General features: G+C 37.4%; 1 protein-coding gene across 6 annotated transcripts in view; it reads right to left on the bottom strand.

Moving 5' to 3' along the window:
• The window catches only part of IMMP1L (inner mitochondrial membrane peptidase subunit 1), a 123,044-nt gene that overhangs the window by 76,734 nt on the left and 23,413 nt on the right, over window positions 1-22,897 (bottom strand). For all 6 annotated transcript variants that reach the window (XR_006680129.1, XM_045291041.1, XM_045291040.1 and 3 more), the window contains exons 3-5: window positions 7,865-7,998; window positions 6,267-6,355; window positions 4,491-4,617 (exon numbers count right to left, since the gene is read on the bottom strand). Coding sequence is in view for 5 of the 6 variants with exons in the window: in XM_045291041.1 (XP_045146976.1) it covers window positions 4,491-4,617; window positions 6,267-6,355; window positions 7,865-7,969 (321 nt within the window). In the remaining variant the exon portion in view is untranslated. The remainder of the gene's footprint in view (window positions 1-4,490; window positions 4,618-6,266; window positions 6,356-7,864; window positions 7,999-22,897) is intronic.

Genomic DNA, 22,897 nt, shown 5'->3' with positions numbered 1-22,897 from the left:
ATAAGGTCTTAATTAAGTACTACGAGACCTTTGACTTTCATTACTGTTAAGATACGGAGTCTTGGATCCTCAGAGAGGCATACCTCCTTTTTAAAAAAGGATCATTATTAAAATGATCACATTATCTACTGTGTGGACAATAGTTGTGGATGAGGTAGAGAGACAAGAAGACTGCAGGGAAAGCAGTTCAGAAGTTTTACAATAAAAGAGATACCCAACTTGCAGGACATGGGCAGTGATGGCAGCAAGAATGGTCTTATTCTGAGTATATTTGAAGGCACAATCATCATGTTTAATAATGGGCTGTATGTGGAGTGAAGCACAGGCGTATCAGGGATGACTCCAAAGTGTATGGCCTAGATATGTAACTATCTTACTATGCTGTGAATGTTTGTGGAAACAGCCATTTTGTGAAGAAAAATAAGGACTGTAGGACATAATACTTTGATGTGATCATTAGACATTACACTGGAGAAAGTAAGCAAACAATTAGATATATGAGATTGGCGTTCAAGGTGTTTACAGATACAAGTTTGAGACTCAGATACTTAAAATCCTGAGACAGGAAGAAGTCATTTAACGTGCAACTATATATAAACAAGAGAAGTTTTTAAAAGACCCTTAGTCACGCTAACATTTGGAAAGCAGGGTTATGAGAAGACAAGAGCAGAGGTGGACTTAGAAACAGGTAGACAAGAGAAAACAGAAACAGTGGAGTACTCACTCTGCCTGCTCTACCCCCACCCTCCAAAAAAAAAATGAAGGTAGTTTTTAAGAACTATTTCAAATACTAATGACATATACAGTAAAATTAGGAGAGAATTGACCACTAGATTGATAACAGAGAAATCAATAGCAATCTTGATTTTAAAAAGAAGTTTCAATAACTTGCTGGGCTCAAAGCTTAATTAGAATGAATTCAAGAAAGAATCTGAGACTCTTAAATGGAGTCAGTAAATATGCATAACTCTTCCTTACAGGAGGATGTGGTGGCAAGAGAGTTTTATGGGTTTGCTTATTCAGCTAGAAGATTTTATAGCATAGTGGTTTGTCCATAGAAATTCACTATATATCAGAATTCCTAGCTGTACCAGAGTTTCACTATATGGATTAAAATTGTAGCCCTGAACTATTACAAAATGTTATCCTTATAAAGAGTATAAAGTTTTTATTCTTCATAGTTTTATAATGAAGTTTTACTGTACTTCCAGAGCCCTGGGCCTGTTTCCTAAGGAGATAGAGACTAAATTTAATAGGTATTTACCTTACCTTGGGTCTGCTGAGGAAACCAATATAGGAGAATGCTAATACATTCTGTGAGTTTCTATTTACAAAGAATGGGAATTCCAGAACATTTCATTGTGCTCATGCAGAATCTATACATGGATCAACATGCATTATTCAAAGAGAACAAAGGAATATTGTGTGGTTTAAAGTTGGAAAAGGTGTGTGAAACTTGTGATCTTTCACTCTGTCTCTTCATGCTATATAACAATATGAAGAAGAATGTGAACTCAGACTTGGAGAAAGACTCATTAATAATCTCTGCTATGTAGTCAACACCACCTTACTTGCCTATAATAATGATCATTTGAGTAGTTACTATTAAAAGTCAAAGACTAGAGTCTTCAGTATAGATTATACCTGAACATAACATGAAATGCTTTATCACTAGACTCATACACAGTGTAAAAGTAAATGGATAAAAATTGAAAGCATTGATTTCATTTTAATTGTATCAACAATTAATGTCCATGGAAGTTAGCCAGGAGATCAACGAATGTTGATGAATTTGTTGTAAAGTATCACTTTAAAGTCTTAGAAATCAAAGACATTACAATGAGGATTAAAGTACACCTGGCCCAAACCATGGTCTTTTCAATTTCCTCATATGCATGCAAAACCTGGATAATAAAGGAATAACAGATGCATTTGAATTGTGGTGTTGTAAAAGAATATTCAGTAAGGACTGCCAAAGAATGAAGAAATCAGCCTGAGAAGAAACACAGCCAGAATGCTCCTTAGAAGGGAGGACAGCAATGTTTGAACACATTTATTCTTCAGATGTGTCATCAGCAAAGACCAATTGATAGAGAGTGACATAACAAGGGAAACCCTTCGGGAGACAGATTGACAAACCAGACACACAAGAACCTTAAACATACAAAAACATGAAAATGGCACAGAATCACCTTGCCATCTGCTACGCATGCATAAGGATGCCATAAGCAGAGCTAACAATATTTGTACATTCTCCTACTTTCAAATATTTTTTGTTTGTTTTTGCAAAGTAGCACCTCCAGTACCAAACTGAGCAGTGCCTGTAGTGTAGAAAGCCAAGTTATTCAAGACCTTTGAGGGTGAGCAGATTTGTTTATTTCAAGAATAGCAAATGAAGCTCATATCCCAGCAGCCAATGCCTCCCCCATAGGCTAAAGAAAGAATTACTAGCCTCAGTACCATCAGAATGAGTAAAATCCACTAAACAGCACTTTGTTAGGGACTACTTAGTTTCCAAATGTTTAATGTAAAAAATAAATCATGGTTTGTAAATGATGCTCACCACAAAAACTTTCAGAACTCTGGAATGAATAAAATGGTTCCATATCACTTAACCAATGATCTGCTTATATTCTTTTTTGCCAATTTAAGAACAATGCTATTTCTTTCATATGCTAAACTCTATATTCTAAGTTCCAAATGACAATTTTGGTGTTTTGCCTGCTGAAGTCCCCAACAGAAGAATGTTTTTTTACCTGGAATTCAAAACACATTTAATAATGGTAGTCTTTACTATGCACCTCAATCAGGATCTAAACAGCCATGTCATCATCTTATAAGCAGCATGGTTTTTCTAAGAGGATGCATAGGAAAGGGGAAGAAACCCATTTCATAAAATACAGTACCCAGTGTGCTTTGGAGATAACTGAAAGGGGACACCTAGAGGGGCGGACCCTGCAGACAGTCTGGATATCTTTTCAGAGTGCTCCAAACTTGGATGAATGTTTTGTTATAAATCACCTTGATTAATGGAACACATTTGCTACAGTGGTTCTGTAATAGCTCTTCTTATGGTATGAATAACTCAGGCTAGAACAAGTGTAGGGAGAGGGAAAACACAAGTGCTCAAAATCACTGGTTTCTCTTTCAGAAACAGTACTGTCCTTTTCCTTTTACAATAGTCATGACAAATACATTTTTTTCAGGAAGTATAATTTGATAAAACTGAATTGTAAATAATAGCTCTCTATGGATATACATGAGTATATGAGTATACATTCTGGAACCAGGTTACCTGTTTATGAGTCACAATTCTTTCACTAGCTGTTTGAAATTGAGAACTTTATTTAACCTTCTTGTTTTCAAGTTTCTCATCTTTAAAATACCCCTACTAGCAACTTCATTGAGCTGCTGTTGTAAGAATTTTATAACTCAACCCTTGTAAAGAGTTTTGACTGTTAGACACAAAATAAGTGTTGGACAATATTATTATGCATGTGTGATGTATGTATATATGTATGACATATAAACATGCCAAAACCAAGTTGAATGAAAGATTCCGTTAATAAAATGGAAGTGTCTTGTATTATAGCCATGCATACATATGAAAAATTCAATTAATGTTTTCCTTAAATAGAATTTATTCAAGAACAATTACTGACTGATTCAAATACTACAGCTTAATAACTTTCCATAAAAAGAAATACTCTGCGTTTGTTATATGTACAAAATAAGCCAAGCTATTGACTTTATTTGATATCACCAATTTTTCAATGAATTTGGTCCCATTAGCTAGTCGGACCAAATTTCTAAACTGGAATCCCAGAGTGCATACATTTATCATGTATCTGTTCTAACTTCTAACCTGTGACCATTACTCACTCTTTTTTTGCTTTTCATGGCATGGTATTTTTGTTGAGTACTGGTTAGTTATATTGTAGACATTATGTAGTTACGTTGTAGTTATGTCCCTGCTTTTGAATTTGTCCAATATTTTCTCATGACTAGATTGATATTATACCTTCTTTGCAAGAATACAAGAGAAATAATCTGCCCTTTTTAGTGCTTCCTATCGGGGGCTACATTATGTTGATATGTATTATTAATGAGGTTAATTTAACCTTGATAATTTGATTTCGGTGGCATTGCTACATTATTCACTGTAAAGTTACTATTTTTTGCTTTGTAATAAATATCTTGGGAGACACATTTTGAAATTAAGCAAATACACTATTTTCCCATGAACTTTTGTTCAATAATCCTTCCATCAGTGAATCTTATCCAAAACAAACTTTATATAGGTTTTAAAAGGAATTGAAATACATGAAATATAATGGCCAAGTTATTCTTGCTGTAAACATATTAAAGTTTTAGTGAATCAATAATTTCTGTACTCAAACTATGATAAAGTTATTGTCTTTTGTCAAGATGTTCAATTAGTGTTAATCAATTAGGATAGTAATACATAACTTAATTGAAATGTTACTTACATAACTATGGCTTTTAAAGAAATCTGATGAACTACTGGTGTGGATTTTGTCTCCTTCCAAACCAATTACTCTTTTACAAATATTTGATTTGGGATCACTTGGACTTTTTGCAATCACAATGTCACCTCTGAGGGGGGAAAAAGCCAAAGAAATATCAATATTTCATATCATACAAAAACACATGCATAGTTTTTGCAATGCAATTTAAATAAAGCCACACCCTTGAGCCTCTTGTATATGGCCTTTTCCATGCACTGACCATCTTTGTGGACATTTTCATGACTTGCATTTTTGACTAATTTGATGGTTCAAATTCCAATGAGTATAATGGAAAAGACATTAGAAGAATCTAAACTTTATTATAACTCCATAAAAATTATATTTTGAACTATACACACTATGTGTTAATTTCATGTCCAGAACTTTAGAACCCAAATTGTGAAGAAACAATTCCATATAAATATTTACAAATTAACCAAATAAATATAACTTGTGAGCCTTTTACTGACTCTAGAACACATAAGAAGATAGAACATCAACTATGTTTCCCTAAAGCTCAAGGAATTGATATTGATATAAATTATATACCCAACATAATTTACATTATAGTCAGAAAATTTATATTTAAGGGAAAAATTAGAATGTACACCAAATGAAATGTTTCCAAAATTGCTAAAATATATACTATAAAAATGAATAAAGTCTGTTATCCAACAAAACGTCACTAGGGATCATATTACATCTGGAAAGCAAGGTTCACAGAAGCAGTGACCATCCAATTAGTAAATGATCTAAGAAAGATCGGAATAAAAATGGAAAGGTGGAGGGGAACAAAATAGGTCCCATGCTGGGAAAAAAAAGAACAAGATGTTCTTTCTGCATAAAACGAACAAAATCAGAAGTCTAAATTCTATTTAATGACACCTATTTTCAAAGCATTTCATATTACTCATACCTAATTCCAGAAATTTTATGTATTTGTAATAAAAGATGCAAATGCCAAAGTAATGTCAAAGGCATTAAATGAAAATAAAAGGAAGATTATAGTTATACTGAAAACCTAGTAGTTGCTACATACAAGTGTGAATATTCTAGGCCTTTTGATACTAAAATTTTTTAAATTTTAGATTAATTAGATAGCAATCATCAAGTTGGGAAAAATAAGTGTTTAGAAGGGGAAACAAATTTTCTCTAGCAACTAAGTCAGAAAATTTTACAAAAATAATTAATTGGAGAATGAAATACACCATCTTCAGCAATTTTAAAGAAAATATAGAAACATTATTTATAATGCTTTTTGAAACTAATCTTCATCAGAGCGAGCTGAAGGCTATTACGTCATGCAAGTCTATAATTCGGAGGCAATATGAGGCTGCTTCAAAAGTTCACGGGAAAATTCCATTTAACTTTTTATTCCATTTTTCCACAAACTTCTGAATTCCCCTCACTTTTGCCCTTTTCTGAAATGAGATAATCCACTCTTGCTAATTACACTGACATGTCAGTTTCAAACAACTTTGTAAAGATTGAAATATTCTATATTCATGAGCACTTTAGGAGTCTTTGAAAGGAAACAAAGTCCATGGTAATTTTGTCTCCCTTAAATCTTCTGACCAAATAATTAGAAAATATTTGACTCAAAATTTTATCTTGTTGATTAAATATTTGGTTGTTTATGAAGATACTTTAAAGATAGAAGTTAAGCTATTGCAGAAGAGACACAATGTGTATTGCATACCTTCACTCTAATTTAAAGTATCTATGATAGAAATTTACCTTTGAATACCATAAAAATGTCGACTAAGATTTTCTGCAAAGACAATATCTGAATTTTGAATTGTAGGCTCCATTGATGGTCCAGAACACTAAAAAGAGAGGTAATTTTGTAATTTGATTTCAAAATCTTTTTCAATTCAGCATATATAATATACAAATATTTAGCAGAAAGAAAATCCAATGTTCTTCAGCTTTAAAGAATGATATAGTAAGGCTGTTTCTCTGGGGAATGGTTAATGTTAAGTTGGCAGCAGTTAAGTCCTGAAACACAAGGATATATATTTATTCATATTATACCACAGGACTAAAATATCATTTAAATTATTCCAGATTTTAGTCAACCCTATAGAATGTAAGCTCCATGAGGGCAGAGAACTTGTCTCAAGTTTCCAGCTGTATAACCAAGTTCAAGAACAGTATTTAGAATAAAGTTGGTATTTAGTAAATATCTATTGAATGAATGAATGACTTCCTTGATACTGTCAAATATCAGCCAGTGCTCATGATGTTAACTTATTAACTGGTATCCTAGTCTTCCCAATGAGTTGATATCTTTCCTCCTATTCCAAACAAATAGTTTACTCACTTGATGGACCTAGAGCTTATGAAATAGACTAAGAGTTTCAAGATTTTCATATTTGTAAATCTTAAAACAATAATCTTCACATATACCATATCTCAAAGCTAGAATAAAAAACATCACTGTCTGAATATCAAAATATGACAATCTCCAGTACTATGTGTAATAAAACCTTTAAATCAGAACCTACAATGAGACTTTATGTTTGCAACCTCTGCAGCCAATTGGAAATATCAAGTAACTTTTTAATCTTTTACAAAAATCCATTTGCCGTATATACTCGTGTATAAGCCGAGTTTTTCAGCACACCTTTTTTGTGGTAAAATTAGGTGCCTCCATTGATATTCGGGTTGGTTTATACTCGAGAATATATGGTATATAAAATATCTAGAACAGGCATGTGCACAGAGACAAAGTGTATTAATGGTTTGTTGGAGGGAGGGTTAGTTGTTACTATATAAGTAATACTGTGGTACTAAGTTTTTATTTAGAGTGATGAAGAACATTTGGAAATGGACAATTAAAAACAAAGGTTAATATCAAGAGTTTTGAAACTGGATAATCTGTGTTGAAATTCAAAGTCTGCTATTTACTAACTGTAGGATCACAAATAAATTACCACCAATTTGGAGTCTGAGTTTCCTCATATGTAAAATGAGTTAATATCTCACTAAGTACATAAGATTAAATGAGTTAATGAAAGTTATTAAAACATCAAACAAATTCTGAACAGAGTAAGTAGAACTCAATAAATGCTAGCAATTATTTTCCTCATTAAATGATTAATAGGGTCTTCCATACCCTGATGAGAATCAAAATAGAGAACCATATTTAAAATAATGGGGCTTAGCGTTTATATCATTGCCAATTCAAACATACTTTCTTGTATCTCAGAATTTGGAATGATTTTATGTTTTAAGTTTCATACTTTATCTTCAACTCTATAAGAAAAATATGTATTTTCCTACCATTTAAAAAGTATATATGTAAAATCATTTTTCCTGAATGTAAAACTTACCATGACAACACCACCAACGTATTCAAATGCACAATGAGCTATGCAGCCATACTGAATAGTATAGCCAACAAGTCGAAAACTTTTTCCCAGAACACCACGAAGCATACTTCTATGTAGAGTCTGCCACCATTGGCCTGATGGTAAATTTCAAAAAGTTTCACGATCAATACTATTTTAAAACACTTATGAAATAACTCTATTATAAATTATTTTATAATCATACATAATGTACTAAATGACTAATACACTTTGGACAGATAAGGTAAATTATCATTTTAATTTCTGGGAAAGGTATTTTATATGGCAAATTATAGTCAGTTTTTGATCTTCTGAAAAGAGATTATTAGTAAGCATATATATATATACATATATATATATGGATTAGATAACTAATACGCTTTGAACCATTCTGTCCCTTTCCTTATCTTGGTATTAAGGCAGATACTTAATAAATGATATTAACTAGTTCAAGGTAATGAAGCTTTTTCATATTGTTGCACCTCCCCCAAAAAAGGAATTTTTTTTCTCCCCTCCCCAAAGTTATGCATTTATTTTTTTTTACAAAACAACCTTATGACCTTCAAAGTACTCTCCATTACACTTAATACATTTGTCAAATCTGTGATTCCATTATTGGAAACATTTTTCAAACTCATCTGTTTGGATGGCTGGTACCACCTCCCTCGTTTTTTTTTCTTCACTTGTTCTACGCCATCAAATCACTGTCCTTTTATGTCCCTCGGCATTCATGGAAGCAAAAAGAAGTCCCACAGAGTGAGGTCAGGTGAGTAAAGTGCATGGGAAAAGAGAGGCATGCTATTTTTGGGGAAAAAAACTGGCACATTGAGCTGGCTGCATGAGCAGGTGCACTGTCGTGGTGGCAAAACCAGTTCGGTGTCTGCCACAATTTAGGCCTATTTTGTCGCACACTGTTATTCATCTTTTCAGAACCTCTAAATAAAAAGCTTGACTAACAGTCTGACCTGGCGAAACAAACACCAACTGCGCTACTAGTTGACATTTTCATCCTTTGGGGAAGTGGACAGACATCCAGAACAAGGTTTGTCATCAATAGACATTTCCATTTTTTTAAAACAAGAAAACCACTCATACACTTGCACTGTCCTTGTGAGCTGTGTCCAACAGCACAACAGTTTCTGTGGCATGTTTCACAAGCAGAAAACAAAATTTCGCAGCCTCACACTATTCTCTTAAATCAACCATAACAAAAAAATAAGGTTCAAGCGACACTGCTTTTACAAAAAAAATCACTGTGATCAGAGAGAATCTTCTCAGGCAACACCACCGGGTGCACTAACTCAGAGCGATTGCTCCATGCTTGCCTAGCATGAAAGATGTGTACTACAAAAGCTTCAAGTTGTTTTTCATTAACTTATGTGATGTTTAATCAATTAATTAACTTCTCTGGGCCTCAATAAACTGGAACTAATAATATAGGAAGGTTCTGACTATCAATTCAACAATATATGTCAAAGTACTTTGTAAATTATACAGATGCTTGCAGTTGTCAATTATTAACTACTGATGTGAATACACACAAATGAACCTGCATAGAGAACTATACAGAAGTTTAGTCATATACATTTTAAATAACATTATTTGACATACACATTTCTACTATCTGTCCTCCCTTTCCATTTATCTGCTACAACCATGCTTCAAGCATCTCTCATTTAATGGCTTAAATGTCAAGCCTAGATACTATATACTAGTTAATTAAAATTATTAAAATACATCCATAATAATAATAAAACATAACATCTTCTCAATACTTACTATATGCCAAGTTTTACATGTAATACTTATAAGGAAGCAGATGGTACTTTTCTACCCATTTATTTCAAAAGGGGAGGAAAGCCTTAGAGTAACGAATTAACGTGTTACACATCATAAAACTGGTAAATGATGAGTCCACACTTAACCATGGAGCCCTGGGGCGTTGTGGTTAGTCACTTCATGGTTAGCAGTTCCAAACCACCGGCAGTTTTCAGGAGAAATAGGCCTTTCTACTCTCATAAAGAGTTACAGTCTTGGAAACCCACAGGGGGCAGTTCTACACTGTCCTATAGGGTCGCTATGGCTTGGCATCAACTTGATGGCAGTGAGTTTCAGTCTTTCAGGTTAAACTTAACCATTATGTACACCGAATCCCATATTAGCCTTTGCTCCCATAACCTAAATGACTATTAGAGCAAGTTGATTGCCTTAGAGTCATTTTTTTAACATCCTCTTTTATTTTTTTTGTAAAGGAATTGATAAGATTGTAGTTCCTAACCCTGTGCACCATCAGGACAAGGAACTGTAAATATTGGCAGGTCAAACCCATCAGCCACTCAAGAGAAGAAAAATTCAGCTGGAAAAAGTCTACTTTGTCCTCTGAATTGGAATGGACCCAATTGGTTTTGGTTTAAATTCAGTATCAGAAGTCCGGGCGGTGCCGTTGGTTAAGCATTGGACTACTAAGCACAAGTTTATTAAAAACACCCAAGTCATGCTGCAGGAGAAAGATAACGCTGTTTGCTTCCATAAAGATTTTCAATCTCAGACAACCTAGGAGACAGTCCTACTCCGTTTTTTCAGGTTGCTATAAGTGGGAGTCATTAAGAAAGTTGGTGTCGACTTGCATATGCATTCTGAATCCCACATAGGGCACACAGTATAACCTACAACACTGCACTATTTCTTGTTTTTCCATGAGATAACAGAGTTGTAGAGACGAGTGATAGTTGTGGTAGGTACTGCCAAGTTGGTTCTGACTCACAGAAACCACATGTACAAAGGAATAAAAACTGTTGTTCTGGTGACATCTTCACAATCATTACTATGTTCGAGTCCATTGTCTAGCCACTTTGTCAATTCATCTCCTTGAGGAGCTTCCAATTTTTCACTGAGGTTCAACTTTCCCGAGGATGATGTAGCCCCGCCTGATAACATAGCCACAGTGTGTGATATGAAGCCTTCTAGCTTCGTATCTAGCACCATCCTAGCATTCTAGCTGTACTTCTTTTAAGAGAGACTTGTGTTCTTCTCTCAGTGTGGGGCATATTTAATATTCTTCACCAACACCAAAATTAGTTCTTCCACTTTCCTCACTCATTGTACATTAATTAAAACTACCATGGCCCAGGTCAGGTACGCTGTAGTCCTAAAAGTAATATTTTTTGATTTTTCACACTTTAAAGAGGTCTATGCGGGAGATTACCCAATGAAATACATTCAGTTTCTTGACTGTTACTCCCATAGTCATCGTTGTTCTGCTCTCTGTCCTTGAAAAATGGACCTATATGAAAAATAGCAAACAAACAAACAAACCAAAAAAACCTCTGTACTCTGCCCCAGCACAGACTTCAAGGAAGAAAAGCAGAATATAAGAAAGGGTTGTGTATTCCTGAATCTCTCCTTGAATTCTCAGGATGACTAGTTCTCTCTTGACCTAAGGTCACTACATCTCCAAAGTCCGTCAACTCTACAGATAAATCTGTCCTTCTAGAGTAGTGCTGTAACCCACTTACTCTGCTAGGCCCACGAGGCGCTGGAGAACTCACAGCTCCACAGATCGCATTCTACGATCACAGGTATTCCCTCTTTACCATTCACAATTTTACAATTGGGCTCTGTAAATAAACCTTCCTTGAATGATTATAATTTACCTGTACTATCTGCTGTCCAGAGGGTCCCTGATGATACAATAGACCACAGGCTAAAAGAACAACTTTTATCATATGAAAGTTCACAATATTTGATGTTAAAAACGTGTCCACCCAACAAATGTCCAAATGTGCTTGACACAATGGATGTATGCATACATTGTGATAAAAGTTGTACGAGCCCCCAATAAAATGATTAAAAACAAAACAAAACGTGTCAACCATCTCCTTACAGATGGGTCACGGAGGAGACGAGCCAGTCAGGGTGCAATACAGCACCTTTGAAACATTCAACTTTCCTCTAGATCTTTAATGCTTCCTCCCCCCGCCCCCCGCCACCCACCCACTATCATGACCCTAATTCTGCCTTACAAATCTGGATAGACCAGAGCATGTTCACGGGTACAGACAAGAGCTGGAAACATAAGGAATCCAGGACAGATAAACACCCCTAGGGCCAATATTGAGAGTAGCGATACCAGGAGGGGAAGCAGAAGGTGGGGGGAGAAAGGGGGAACCAATCACAATGATCTACTTATAACCCCCTTCCAGAGAGATAGACAACAGAAAAGTGGGTGAAGGGAGACATCGGTCAGTGTAAGACATGAAAAAATAATAATAATTTATAAATTATCAAGGGTTCATGAGGGAGGGAGGGAAGGAGGGTAAAGGAGGGAGGGGAAAAAATGAGCTGATACCAAGTGCTCAAGTAGAAAGAAAATGTTTTGAAAATGATGGCAACAAATGTACAAATGTGCTTGAAACGATGGATGTATGGATTGTGAAAAGAGTTGTATGAGCCTTCAATAAAATGATTTTTTTAAAATGTCCACATAAATAGACATACATGTATCATACAATGCTGATAGTTATACAAAAATAGTGTAATGCTTAAGGAGGGTAATTTACATGGGTTAATTCTCTGACCAAACAAGTCTACTTTTTAGAGATGTACAATAAGACACAACTCTGAGCCACACAGTTAAAATCTGCATGATCTGAAGTATCAACTGAAATGTCTATCTATAATAAATAGATTCATTAAAGTATGGGAATTTACACAAATATTTTAGAAGCAATATTTTGAAGAAATACTAGCATACAACTTTCTGAAACTAACAAAAGTATTACTCACAAACCACCCAATGCCAACAAATCTATATCAATCTGTTAGGTTTCTGAGACTGTACTCCTTACAAGAATAGAAAGCCCCATTTTTCTCGCATCAAGTGGTTAATAGAGTAAACTACAAACTTTGCAATTAGCAGTCCAATACTTAACCCACCAAGACTCCTTAACTCATAAAAGGAAGGTATAAGTAAGTTACCATTTTGGGTGGTGGGAAAGAGGGGGGGGAGCAAGAGATGTTTAAAAATAAAGAAAATTAAACCAGAAAATAATAAAAATGTTTACCTTACCTTTCAAGGAGAGGAATGGGAACAGGGTGGAAGATTCAGAGAAAAGGATGAGACTTCTGCTTATAGTATAGCTTTAAGGCAAATATAAGATTTATATATTCAAATATCAAAGTACACAAAAAGGGAGCAAGGCAAATGAAAAGATTAAAAACAAAAGAAAGAAATAAAAATTAACCTAGCAGTGTAAGTAGTTGAGACAAACAAAAACAACTCCAAATAGTGCCTGGGATGCAAACCAGCACCTAGCTCAGAACAAGACAGGAGTAGTAATAGAGAAGGAACCGAGGACAAGCATATCTTTGGAAACATGGAAACACAGGAAGGTTTGAGAGGCAATAAGAACAATCCAATAAAGAGAGAGAGACTAATAATGGTAAAGTGACCAGATTTTAACATTGGTAAAGTGGGACACCATTGATAAAACTCATCCTGGTGAAATAGCCACATGGCAGCCGAAAACCATATACCCTAGCTTGTCGTGCATTCTTTCCAAAAATTGGGACTTTTTAATTTATTTTATTTTTTTCTTTTAAAAAAATCATTTTATTGGGGGCTCATACAACTGTTATCCCAATCCATACACACATCAATTGGGTAAAGCGCATTTGTACATCGTTTCTCAAAACATTTTCTCTCCATTTAAACCCCCGACATTAGGTCCTCATTTTTCCCCCCCCCCCCCCCTTCCCCCCCCACATGAGCCCTTGATAGTTTATAAATGGGTATTTTGTCATATCTTGCCCTGTCCGACGTCTCCCTTCATCCACTTTTTGATTGTCTGCAAAAATTGGGACTTTTTTAAAATGCCGTGGGACGCGGGAAAAATTGTTAAAAATTGAGACTGTCCCGCCAAAAGCGGGACGCCTGGTCACCTTAAATAATGAGGATATATTACTTATAAGAGGCGGAAATGAGAAAACAGGGAATAAAAGACATGACTAGTAATATTAAAGTGAAGAAGAGGGAGACTTTAGGCTAACTGTGAGTGACATATAGCTTATATCAAATTAAACTTCTTAATGAAAACAAAATCTGAGGAAAATAACAAAATACGATTGAAAGTCATTAGGCACCAGACAGAATGGTTAAGCACTCAGCTGCTAACCAAAAGGTTGGCAGTTAAAACCCACTATCTGTTCCATGGGAGAAAGATGTGGCAGTTTGCTTCCATAAAAGCCTACTTTGTCACTGTGAGTTGGCATCGAATCAATGGCATTGGGTTGGGTTTTCGTTTTAGGCACCAAAGCAAGCCAGATTTGAAGGGAGAGGACCTAAAAGAAGGGAGGATCATAAGGTGAGCTCCACATTCTACACCTGATCTTAGCCAAAAGGCCGAGAAGCAATGAGCTCCACATTCACCTGGCCTTTCCCTGGTGGAATTGGCAATTCACAGGACAGGAAATAAGAGTCTTAACAGAAAATGTCACCCGAGTCTGAGGTAGGAAGTGTTGGCTGTCAAAGTAACTGGTTTGTGATGATAAAAGGAAGGGAATTCTAATGAAACCATGCAATTTCCCCTCAAGGCTGGACAACAGTTTCTCCGCCCATTTTGTTATTAATCATTTTATTGGGGGAGAGCTCTTAAAAGTCTTACGACAATCCATCATTCAGTTGTATTAAGCGCAATTGTACATATGTTGTCATCAACATTTCCAGAACATTTTCTTTCAACTTGAGCCCTTGGTACCAGCTCTTCTTCGCCCTCCCTCCGCCACCATCCCACCCTTGTGAATCCTTGATCAATTATATATTATTGTTGTGTCTTACACTGTCCAGTGTCTCCCTTCACCCACAAGTGTGTGATTCATTCCCCTGGAGGTAGGCTGCATATCCAACCTTGTGGTGTGTTCCCCCTTTCTCCCACCACAATCCCCACCCCACTATCCCTCTACCCTCATGACATCACAACTCTCACTAGTGTTCCTGAGGGTTTTACCTGTCCTGAATTTCATGTGTCAAGAGCTTTTATCTTATCTATACCAATGTGTGTCCTCCGGTCTAGCCAGATTTGTAAGGTAGAACCGGGTCATGGTACTGGAGGGAGGAAACATTCAGGAACTAGAATGATGTTGTGTTTTGTCAGTGTCAAACTGCAACCTGGTTGAATTGTCCCTTCCTTGTAACCCTTCTGTGGGGGGAATGCCCAATTGTCCACAGATGGGCTTTGGGTCTCCACTCCAACCCCCCTCATTCACATTAATATAATTGTTAGTTGGGGATCTTTTGATACCTGATCTAATTGACACCTCATGATCACACAGGCTGGTGTGCTTCTTCCATGTGGACTTATTTGCTTCCCTGCTAGATGACTGCTTGTTTAACTTCAAGCCTTTAAGACCACAGGCGCTATATCTTTTGACAGCCAGGTACCATCCACTTTCTTCACCGCATTTGCTTATGCACCCATTTTGTCTTCAGTGATCGAGTTGGAAAGGTGAGTATCAAAGAGTGCCAGGTTATTAGAACAAAGTGTTCCTGTGTTTAGGGAGACCTTGAGTAGAGGCCCTAAGTCCGTCTGTTATCTTAATACTTAATCTATAAATACATGTGCATTGGCCTCTATCGCTTTCATTATAAGTTAATATATTTACATATATACATACCTGTAGCTATCCCTCTATAAATAGCTTTTGCTTTTGACTTCTTTCCTCTATCTCCTTTCACCTTCCTCTGTTCCATCGTCATGCTCACCCTCCACTCGGCATTCCATAATTCCTCTTGATCAAACCCCACCAGAAGGAGGGCCAACTCGCAAACTGCTGCAGGGGCAGTGAATTCTTTAATGTGGCTCTTCTAGCCAAAGTCTCTCCCACCAAAAGACCTTATCCTGGGGTTAAGGTGGGGGAAGAGACTGATAGGATTTATTGGTAAGTTACTGCGTACAAGATTTCAGGGAGTTCCTTTATGCATAAATTGAGCCCTTTAAGAAGCAAGAGGCTGGATCTCATGACTCACAAGAGCTAGGAGTGCAGCGTGTCCTGTGGACCCCAGATCCCTGTGCAGTGAACCCCCTTGGGTACACTATGAGTTGGAATTGACCTGGTAGCACACAACCACAAAAACTAATGATGTTGAGCTCTTTTATGTGCTTACTGACTACTTTTAAAACCTTGGGCCAATATTTATTGGGTTATTTAAGTTTTAATTACCTACATACTCAAGTATAAGCCGATCCGATCTGACTATCAGCCGAGGCACTTAATTTTACCACAAAAACTGCATAATAAATGTGCTGAAAAACTCGGTTTATACACAAGTACATATGGTACAAGCTTTTTTATGAAGTAGAACCAAATAACTGAAAGTCAAGAGGCCAACTGCTTAGTTAGCTATTGATGTTAACATACAAAAATGTCAAAATGACTAAGATTAACATTAAAGCAAAATGTAGATCACAGCCCAATGCTTATCCACTACACTACCGGGGTCCTCATTAAAGCAAAATGATGGAACCATGAAATACAGTATACCAAGACTCTGGCCTTTAGCCTCACCCTTCAAATCTATAGCCGAATTCACATCTGTTTTAGAATAATTACCAAATGAAATGGTTGTAGCTGTTACCTAAAGACAGAGGGTTGGGCAAGAAGGAAGAATGGTGAAAGGAAACACTGGGGGTACATGGGATGCGAAATAGTATGTTGAGAGGAGTGAAATGGATGAGTTGAGACAAAAGGTGTATGAATTATTGAATGTAAAACATATGAGCTACTCTGTACCGCTTCACCTAAATCACAATGAAAAAAAAATTTAATGCTTAAAAATTTTAATTAAGTGCTAAATAGTAAATTCGACACAATCAAACAAAGGGTAATTTAATTGAAAGGCATGTTGGAGAAATCAAGGAGATTTAAATACAGAGAAGAAAGTGCCAAGGGAATAAGAAGTGTAACATCTTAAAAAGTATAACATTTTACCCTTTATTCCTTATTGTATTTCCTTTAAAAAGAAAGTTATGTCCTGAATAAAAAGAGTAATAGAAAATGTGTAGTTAACCCTCCCCCCGCCCAGAAGAATTTTTTTTAAATAATCATTTTATTAGGGTCTCATACAACTCATCACAATCTGTACATACGTCATCTGTGTCCAGCACTTTAGTACATATGGTGACTTCATCATTCTTAAGACACCCACTTTCCACTTGAGCCCCTGGTGTCAACTCATTTTCCCCCCTCCCTCCTCTCTCCCCCCTCCCCCCAATAATTTATAATTTATTATTATTTTATCATATCTTACCCCATTCCACGTCTCCCTCACCCACTTCTCCGCTGTCATCCCCCAGGGAGGAGGCCACATGTAGACCTTGTCCTCTGTTCCCCCTTTCTCCCTCTCCTTCCCTCCACCCTCCCGCCATCGCCACTCTCTCCACTGGTCCTGGGGGGTTCATCTGTCCTGGGTTCACTGTATTTCCAGTTCCTATCTGTGCCAGTGCACCTCCTCCAGTCCAGCCAGATATGTAAGGTAGAACTGGGATCATGGTAGTGGGGTGGAGGAAGCATTTAAGAAGAATTTACTTCAGAGGACAGCACTGACGCTATAGCTCAAGGAGAGGGACTTGTCTGATCAGAGCACACAGGAGCCAACGAGGGGGGAAGGGAAAAAAAAGAATGAAGCACATCGTGGCTAACCAAGCCCTGAGGACAATGTTTCTGCTCAGAGCAGCAGTGCACAGAGACAACCACAGGGCCGACCCTACCATGGGACACAGCATTCCTCACTGACCCACAGCACCATGGGGGACAACACTAGAGACACACGGTGGGAATTGTGCCTGCCCTAAGCCTACTACACGGAAGCCAGCCACTGGGGGTGTGCAGCATAGCAGCGGGGTGGGGGTAGGGGGGAACAGACAGAGCAATGAAGTCCCCAGGGAATGCCAGGGATAGATGTGGGGCCAGGGCATGGCACCCCATCAGACTCGACTGGAAAGCACTCATAAAGCACTCGAAAACAAATAGACCTTGAACTATTTATAGGGTTTTGTTGTTGTTGTTGTTGTTATACCTATTGTTGCTTCGTTGTACTTATTCTTGTGATGGTGAATATTGTTGTCGCTGTACATCTACCTGGAAGGGATAGGCGGGATAAACAAGCTGGAAGAAAGAACAATGGGATGACCGTTCTGGGGGGACATGGGAGAGGGGGAGGCAGGGGAAAGGAAGTGGGTGTTAACAAACCCATGGACAAGGAAACAACAAGTGATTCAAAATCAGTGGCAAGACAAAGTGGGTGCATAAGCAAATGTGGTGAAGAAAGTTGACGGTGCCCAGCTATCAAAAGATATAGCATCTGGGGTCTTAAAGGCTTGAAGAAAAACAGGGGGGCCATCTAGCTGAGAAACAACAAAGCCCACATGAAAGAACCACACCAGCCTGTCCCCGACACAATCACTGAAGACAAAGTGGGTGAATAAGCAAATGTGGTGAAGAAAGCTGATGGTGCCCGGCTATCAAAAGATATAGTCTGGGGTCCTATAGGCTTGAAGATAAACAAGCAGCCATCTAACTGAGAAACAACAAAGCTCACATGGAAGAAGCACACCAGCCTTTGAGATTGCCAGGTGTCGAAGGGATCAGGTATGAGGCACCAAAGACCAAAAGAAATCATAGCATTATAAATGAGGGGGAGTGCAGAGTGGGGAACCAAGGACCATCTGTGGGCAATTGGACATCCTCTTGCAGAAGAGCCGCGGGGAGGAGATGAGCCAGTCAGGGTGCAGTGTACCAATGATGAAACATATAATTGTCCTCCAGTTCTTGAATGCTTCCTCCCGCCCACTATCATGATCCCAATTCTACCTTACAAATTCAGATGGACCGGCGTATGTACACTGGTAAAGATAGGAACTGGAAACACAGGGAATCCAGGACAGATGAACCCCTCAGGACCAGTGGTGAGAGTGGGGATACAGGGAGGCTGGAGTGAAGGTGAGGGAGAAAGGGGGATCAGATTACGAGATCTACATATAACCTCCTCCCTGGGGGACGGACAGCAGAAAAGTGGGTGAAGGGAGACATCAGACAGTGTAAGATATGACAAATTAATAATAATTTATAAATTATCAAGGGTTCATGGGAGAGAGGGGAACAGGGAGGGAGGGGGAAAATGAGGAGCTAATACCAAGGACTCAAGTAGAAAGCAAATGCTTTGAGAATGGTGAGGGAAACAAATGTTCAAAAGTGCTTGACACAATGGATGGATGTATGGATTGTGATAAGAGTTGCAAGAGCCCCCAATAAAATGATTTAAAAAAAAAAAGAAAAGGTGTGATTAAAAAAAGAGTGAAAAGAAGCTTAAAAGTTGTGATAGTCATATAACAAAAAAAAATGTAGAATAGCTCTCTTAAAAATCATTGAGTCTCTAAAAATTCTCAAATACCAACCAAGATAACATTAATTACAATAATAACAGATAATCTTATTATGTGCCAGGTATTGTTCTAAGTTTTTACATATATTATCTTATTTAATGCTTATAAATAATTCTATGAGAACCTAGATATCATTTTATAGATAAAGACCCCAAGGGATAGCGAGTTTCTTAAACTGTTGAAAGTCAAGCAGCTTATAAATGGCAGAGTCACAATTCAAACATTCAAACCAATTCACTATGCTATTGTGAAAAAAAAAAAAAAAAAAGCCTCCAGTGGCAGAGGCGGAGTTTTCTGAGTTAGTGCACCCAGTGGTGTCACTTGGGAAGGTTCTCTCTGGTCATAGTAAATTATTTCATAAAAGCAGTATTACTAGAACCTCATGTTTTTGTGATGGCTGATTTAAGAGAACAGCATACAGCTATGAAATTTTGTTTCCTGCTTGGGAAAAATGCTGCAAAATATGTTGTGATGTTGAACACAGCTTACAAGGACAGTGCTATGGGAAAAACTGAAGTGTATAAGTAGTTTTCTTGTTTAAAAAAGGTAAAATGTTGATTGATAATCTTCCTGAATGAATGGGATGAAAATTTTGACAAAATTTGTGCACTTGTGCTCAATAACCGTCGATGGACTACTGAAGAGATGGAGAGGTTACCTGCCCTATCTTGGAGCTCGGTTCAGCGAACGTTAACGGAAGATTTGGCAATGAGAAGGGTCACTGCAAAATGTGTGCCTTGGGTTCTGACTGACCAGCAAAAAGAGCATCAACTAGAAAACATTGCCGCACTTTGAAAAACAGCTCTGAAGTGATCCAGACTGTTTCCCAAGGCCGTTGCTATTTTTAAATAGCAACCATGAAAGCAAGCATCAGTCAAGTCAGTGGAAGACATCATTGTCACCTCACCCCCCAAAAACTCAAGTGAAATGAAAGATCAAGACGGTGCTCATTTGTTTTGTTTTGTTTTATTATGTAAGGGGATAGTGCATATGGAGTTCATTCCACTAAGTCAAACTCTTAATCAAGCTTCTATGTAGAGGTTGTGAAAATACTGTGTAACAGTGTGTGACAAAAAAGACCTGATTTGTGGCAGATGGGGGATTGGTTTTGCCACCACAACAATGCATCTGCTAATGCAGCCATCTCAGAGTGCCAGTGTTTGGCAAAAAACAGCATGCCTCTCTTGCCCCACGCACCTTGACTCACCTGACCTCACTCCATGGGACTTCTTTTTGTTTCCACGAATGATAAGAGACATGAAAGGACAGTGATTTGACAACATAGAAGAGGTGAGGAAAAAAACAAGGAAGGTGCTGTCAGCCATCCAAACAAATGAACTTGAAAAGCGTTTCCAAAAATGGAATCACAGATTTGACAAATGTATTTAGTATAATGTAGAGTACTTTTAAGGTGATATGGTTGTTTCATAAAAAACTTTAAATACATAGCTGTGAAAAAAAACCCATTTGGAGGGAGGGTACCCCTCATATCAACTTTCATTTAAAATAAAAGAAATTTGCTGGAAACTATAAAATTGGTATTTGAGAGTTCAAAATCCATGGAAAGGAGAAATGTACTGACTTTAAAACCTGCTCAAGAGATTGAGAAGAGTGAACTGGACTTGCTGAAAAGAAACTACAGACTGTTGATTTTTATGAGTTTCTAGAAATAAGCCCCCAATTCTAAGAGGCTGAATTATTTAGATCAAACCAATTAAGTAGACTTAAAATAATTTCAGAATTTTCAAGTCCCAAATAAAAGGCCCACCTGATTCTACAAACCTGGAATGTCTTTGGGAGAAAGAAAAAAATTTTGTTTTGGAAAGAGGAAAATTAGTTTACAGAAATGCACTCTCTTAAATTATAAGCAGTCAATGAGAAATGTAGTACCACTTCTCAGCCTTTTTACTAAACTCAAGTGGAGAAAGGTATTTAATATTTTTTTATTTTTCTATCTAGTCAAAAGCAGAGAGAAAACTTTAGTATTTAAAAGAGAATTTGTTGGCATTCTATGATGCTCACCTTCCCGACACAACCTCTGAAGACAAAAAGGGAATAAGCAAATGTGCTGAAGAAAGCTGATGGTACCCGGCTATCAAAAGATACAGCGTCTGGGGTCTTAAAAGCTTGAAGGTAAATAAGCGGCCATCTAGCTCAGAAGCAACAAAACTCACATGGAAGAACATATAAGCCTGTGTGATCACGAGGTGTCAAAGAGATCAATGAAGACAAATGGGTGCATAAGCAAATGTGGCGACGAAAGCTGATGGTGCCCGGCTATCAAAAAGTATAGCTTCTGGGGTCTTAAAGGCTTGAAGGTAAACAAGCGGCCATCTAGCTCAGAAGCAACAAAGCTCACATGGAAGAAGCACACCAGCCTATGCGATCACGAGGTGTTGAAGGGATCATGTATCAGGCATCATCAGAACAAAAAGTCTTACAATAGTGAATGATGTGGGGAGTGTGGAGTGGAGACCCAAAGCCCATTAGTAGGCCACTGGAGATCCAATTGCAGAGGGGTCTCAGGAAGGAGACGAGCCAGTCAGGGTGCGATGTAGCAACGATGAAAAATACAACTTTCCTCTAGTTCCTAAATGCTTCCTCTCCACCCCCACTATCACGATCGGAATTCTACCTTGCAAGTCTGGCTAGACCAGAGGCTGTACACTGGTGCAGATAGGAACTGGAAACACAGGGAATCCAGGGCGGATGATCCCTTCAGGACCAGTGGTGTGAGTGGTGATACTGGGAGGGTAGAGGAAGAGTGGGTAGGAAAGAGGGAACCGATTACAAGGAACTGTATGTGACCTCCTCCCTGGGGGACGGACAACAGAAAAGTGGGTGAAGGGAGACATCAGACTGGGCAAGATATGACAAAATAATAATTTATAAACTATCAAGGGCTCATGAAGGAGCGGGAAGCTGGGAGGGAGGGGAAAATGAGGACCCAATGCCTGGGGCTTAAGTGGAGAGCAAATGTTTTGAGAATGATGAGGGAGGGCAATGAATGTACAAATGTGCTTTACACAATGGATGTATGTATGGATTGTGATAAGAGTTGTATGAGCCCCTAATAAAACGATTAAAAAATAAATAAAAGAATTTGCAAAAGAAAAGCAGAAAGTAGATGTAGAAGCAGAAAACAAATCTCAACATCATAGTTTTGCTACATTTACCTTCATTTAGATAAGAAAAATACAAGACTTGCCATTCTTGAGACTAAAGTGATTTCTCCAATTCAAGAATATCTATACGAAATACATATATAATGATATAAGTCATGTAACTGAAAGATATATATCCATTTCAGACCCTAAATGGACATGACTTTGACAACTACAGAGCAAAGACTCATTAAGATATGGAGGATAAGTAGCATACTCTGCTCAACAGCTACTCTCTCCATCAGAGTAAGTCAAACTCCTGCCATTTTAAACTTACTTTCAAAGTTGCTCAGGAATTGTTTAAACATATAATGTTAAATTTAATGTGAAACTTGTGAAGAAGTAATGCTTTATTTCATAGGACTGCAAAATTCAAGGAGCTCCGATCCTCTAACCTATAAAAATTTTATTTA

The sequence above is a fragment of the Echinops telfairi genome, unplaced genomic scaffold (genome assembly GCF_000313985.2).
Source record: "Echinops telfairi isolate 266 unplaced genomic scaffold, ASM31398v2 ScPeMD7_60;HRSCAF=208, whole genome shotgun sequence".
In the NCBI taxonomy this organism is placed as follows: domain Eukaryota; kingdom Metazoa; phylum Chordata; class Mammalia; order Afrosoricida; family Tenrecidae; genus Echinops; species Echinops telfairi.
This window is presented reverse-complemented; position numbering and strand designations above follow the sequence as displayed.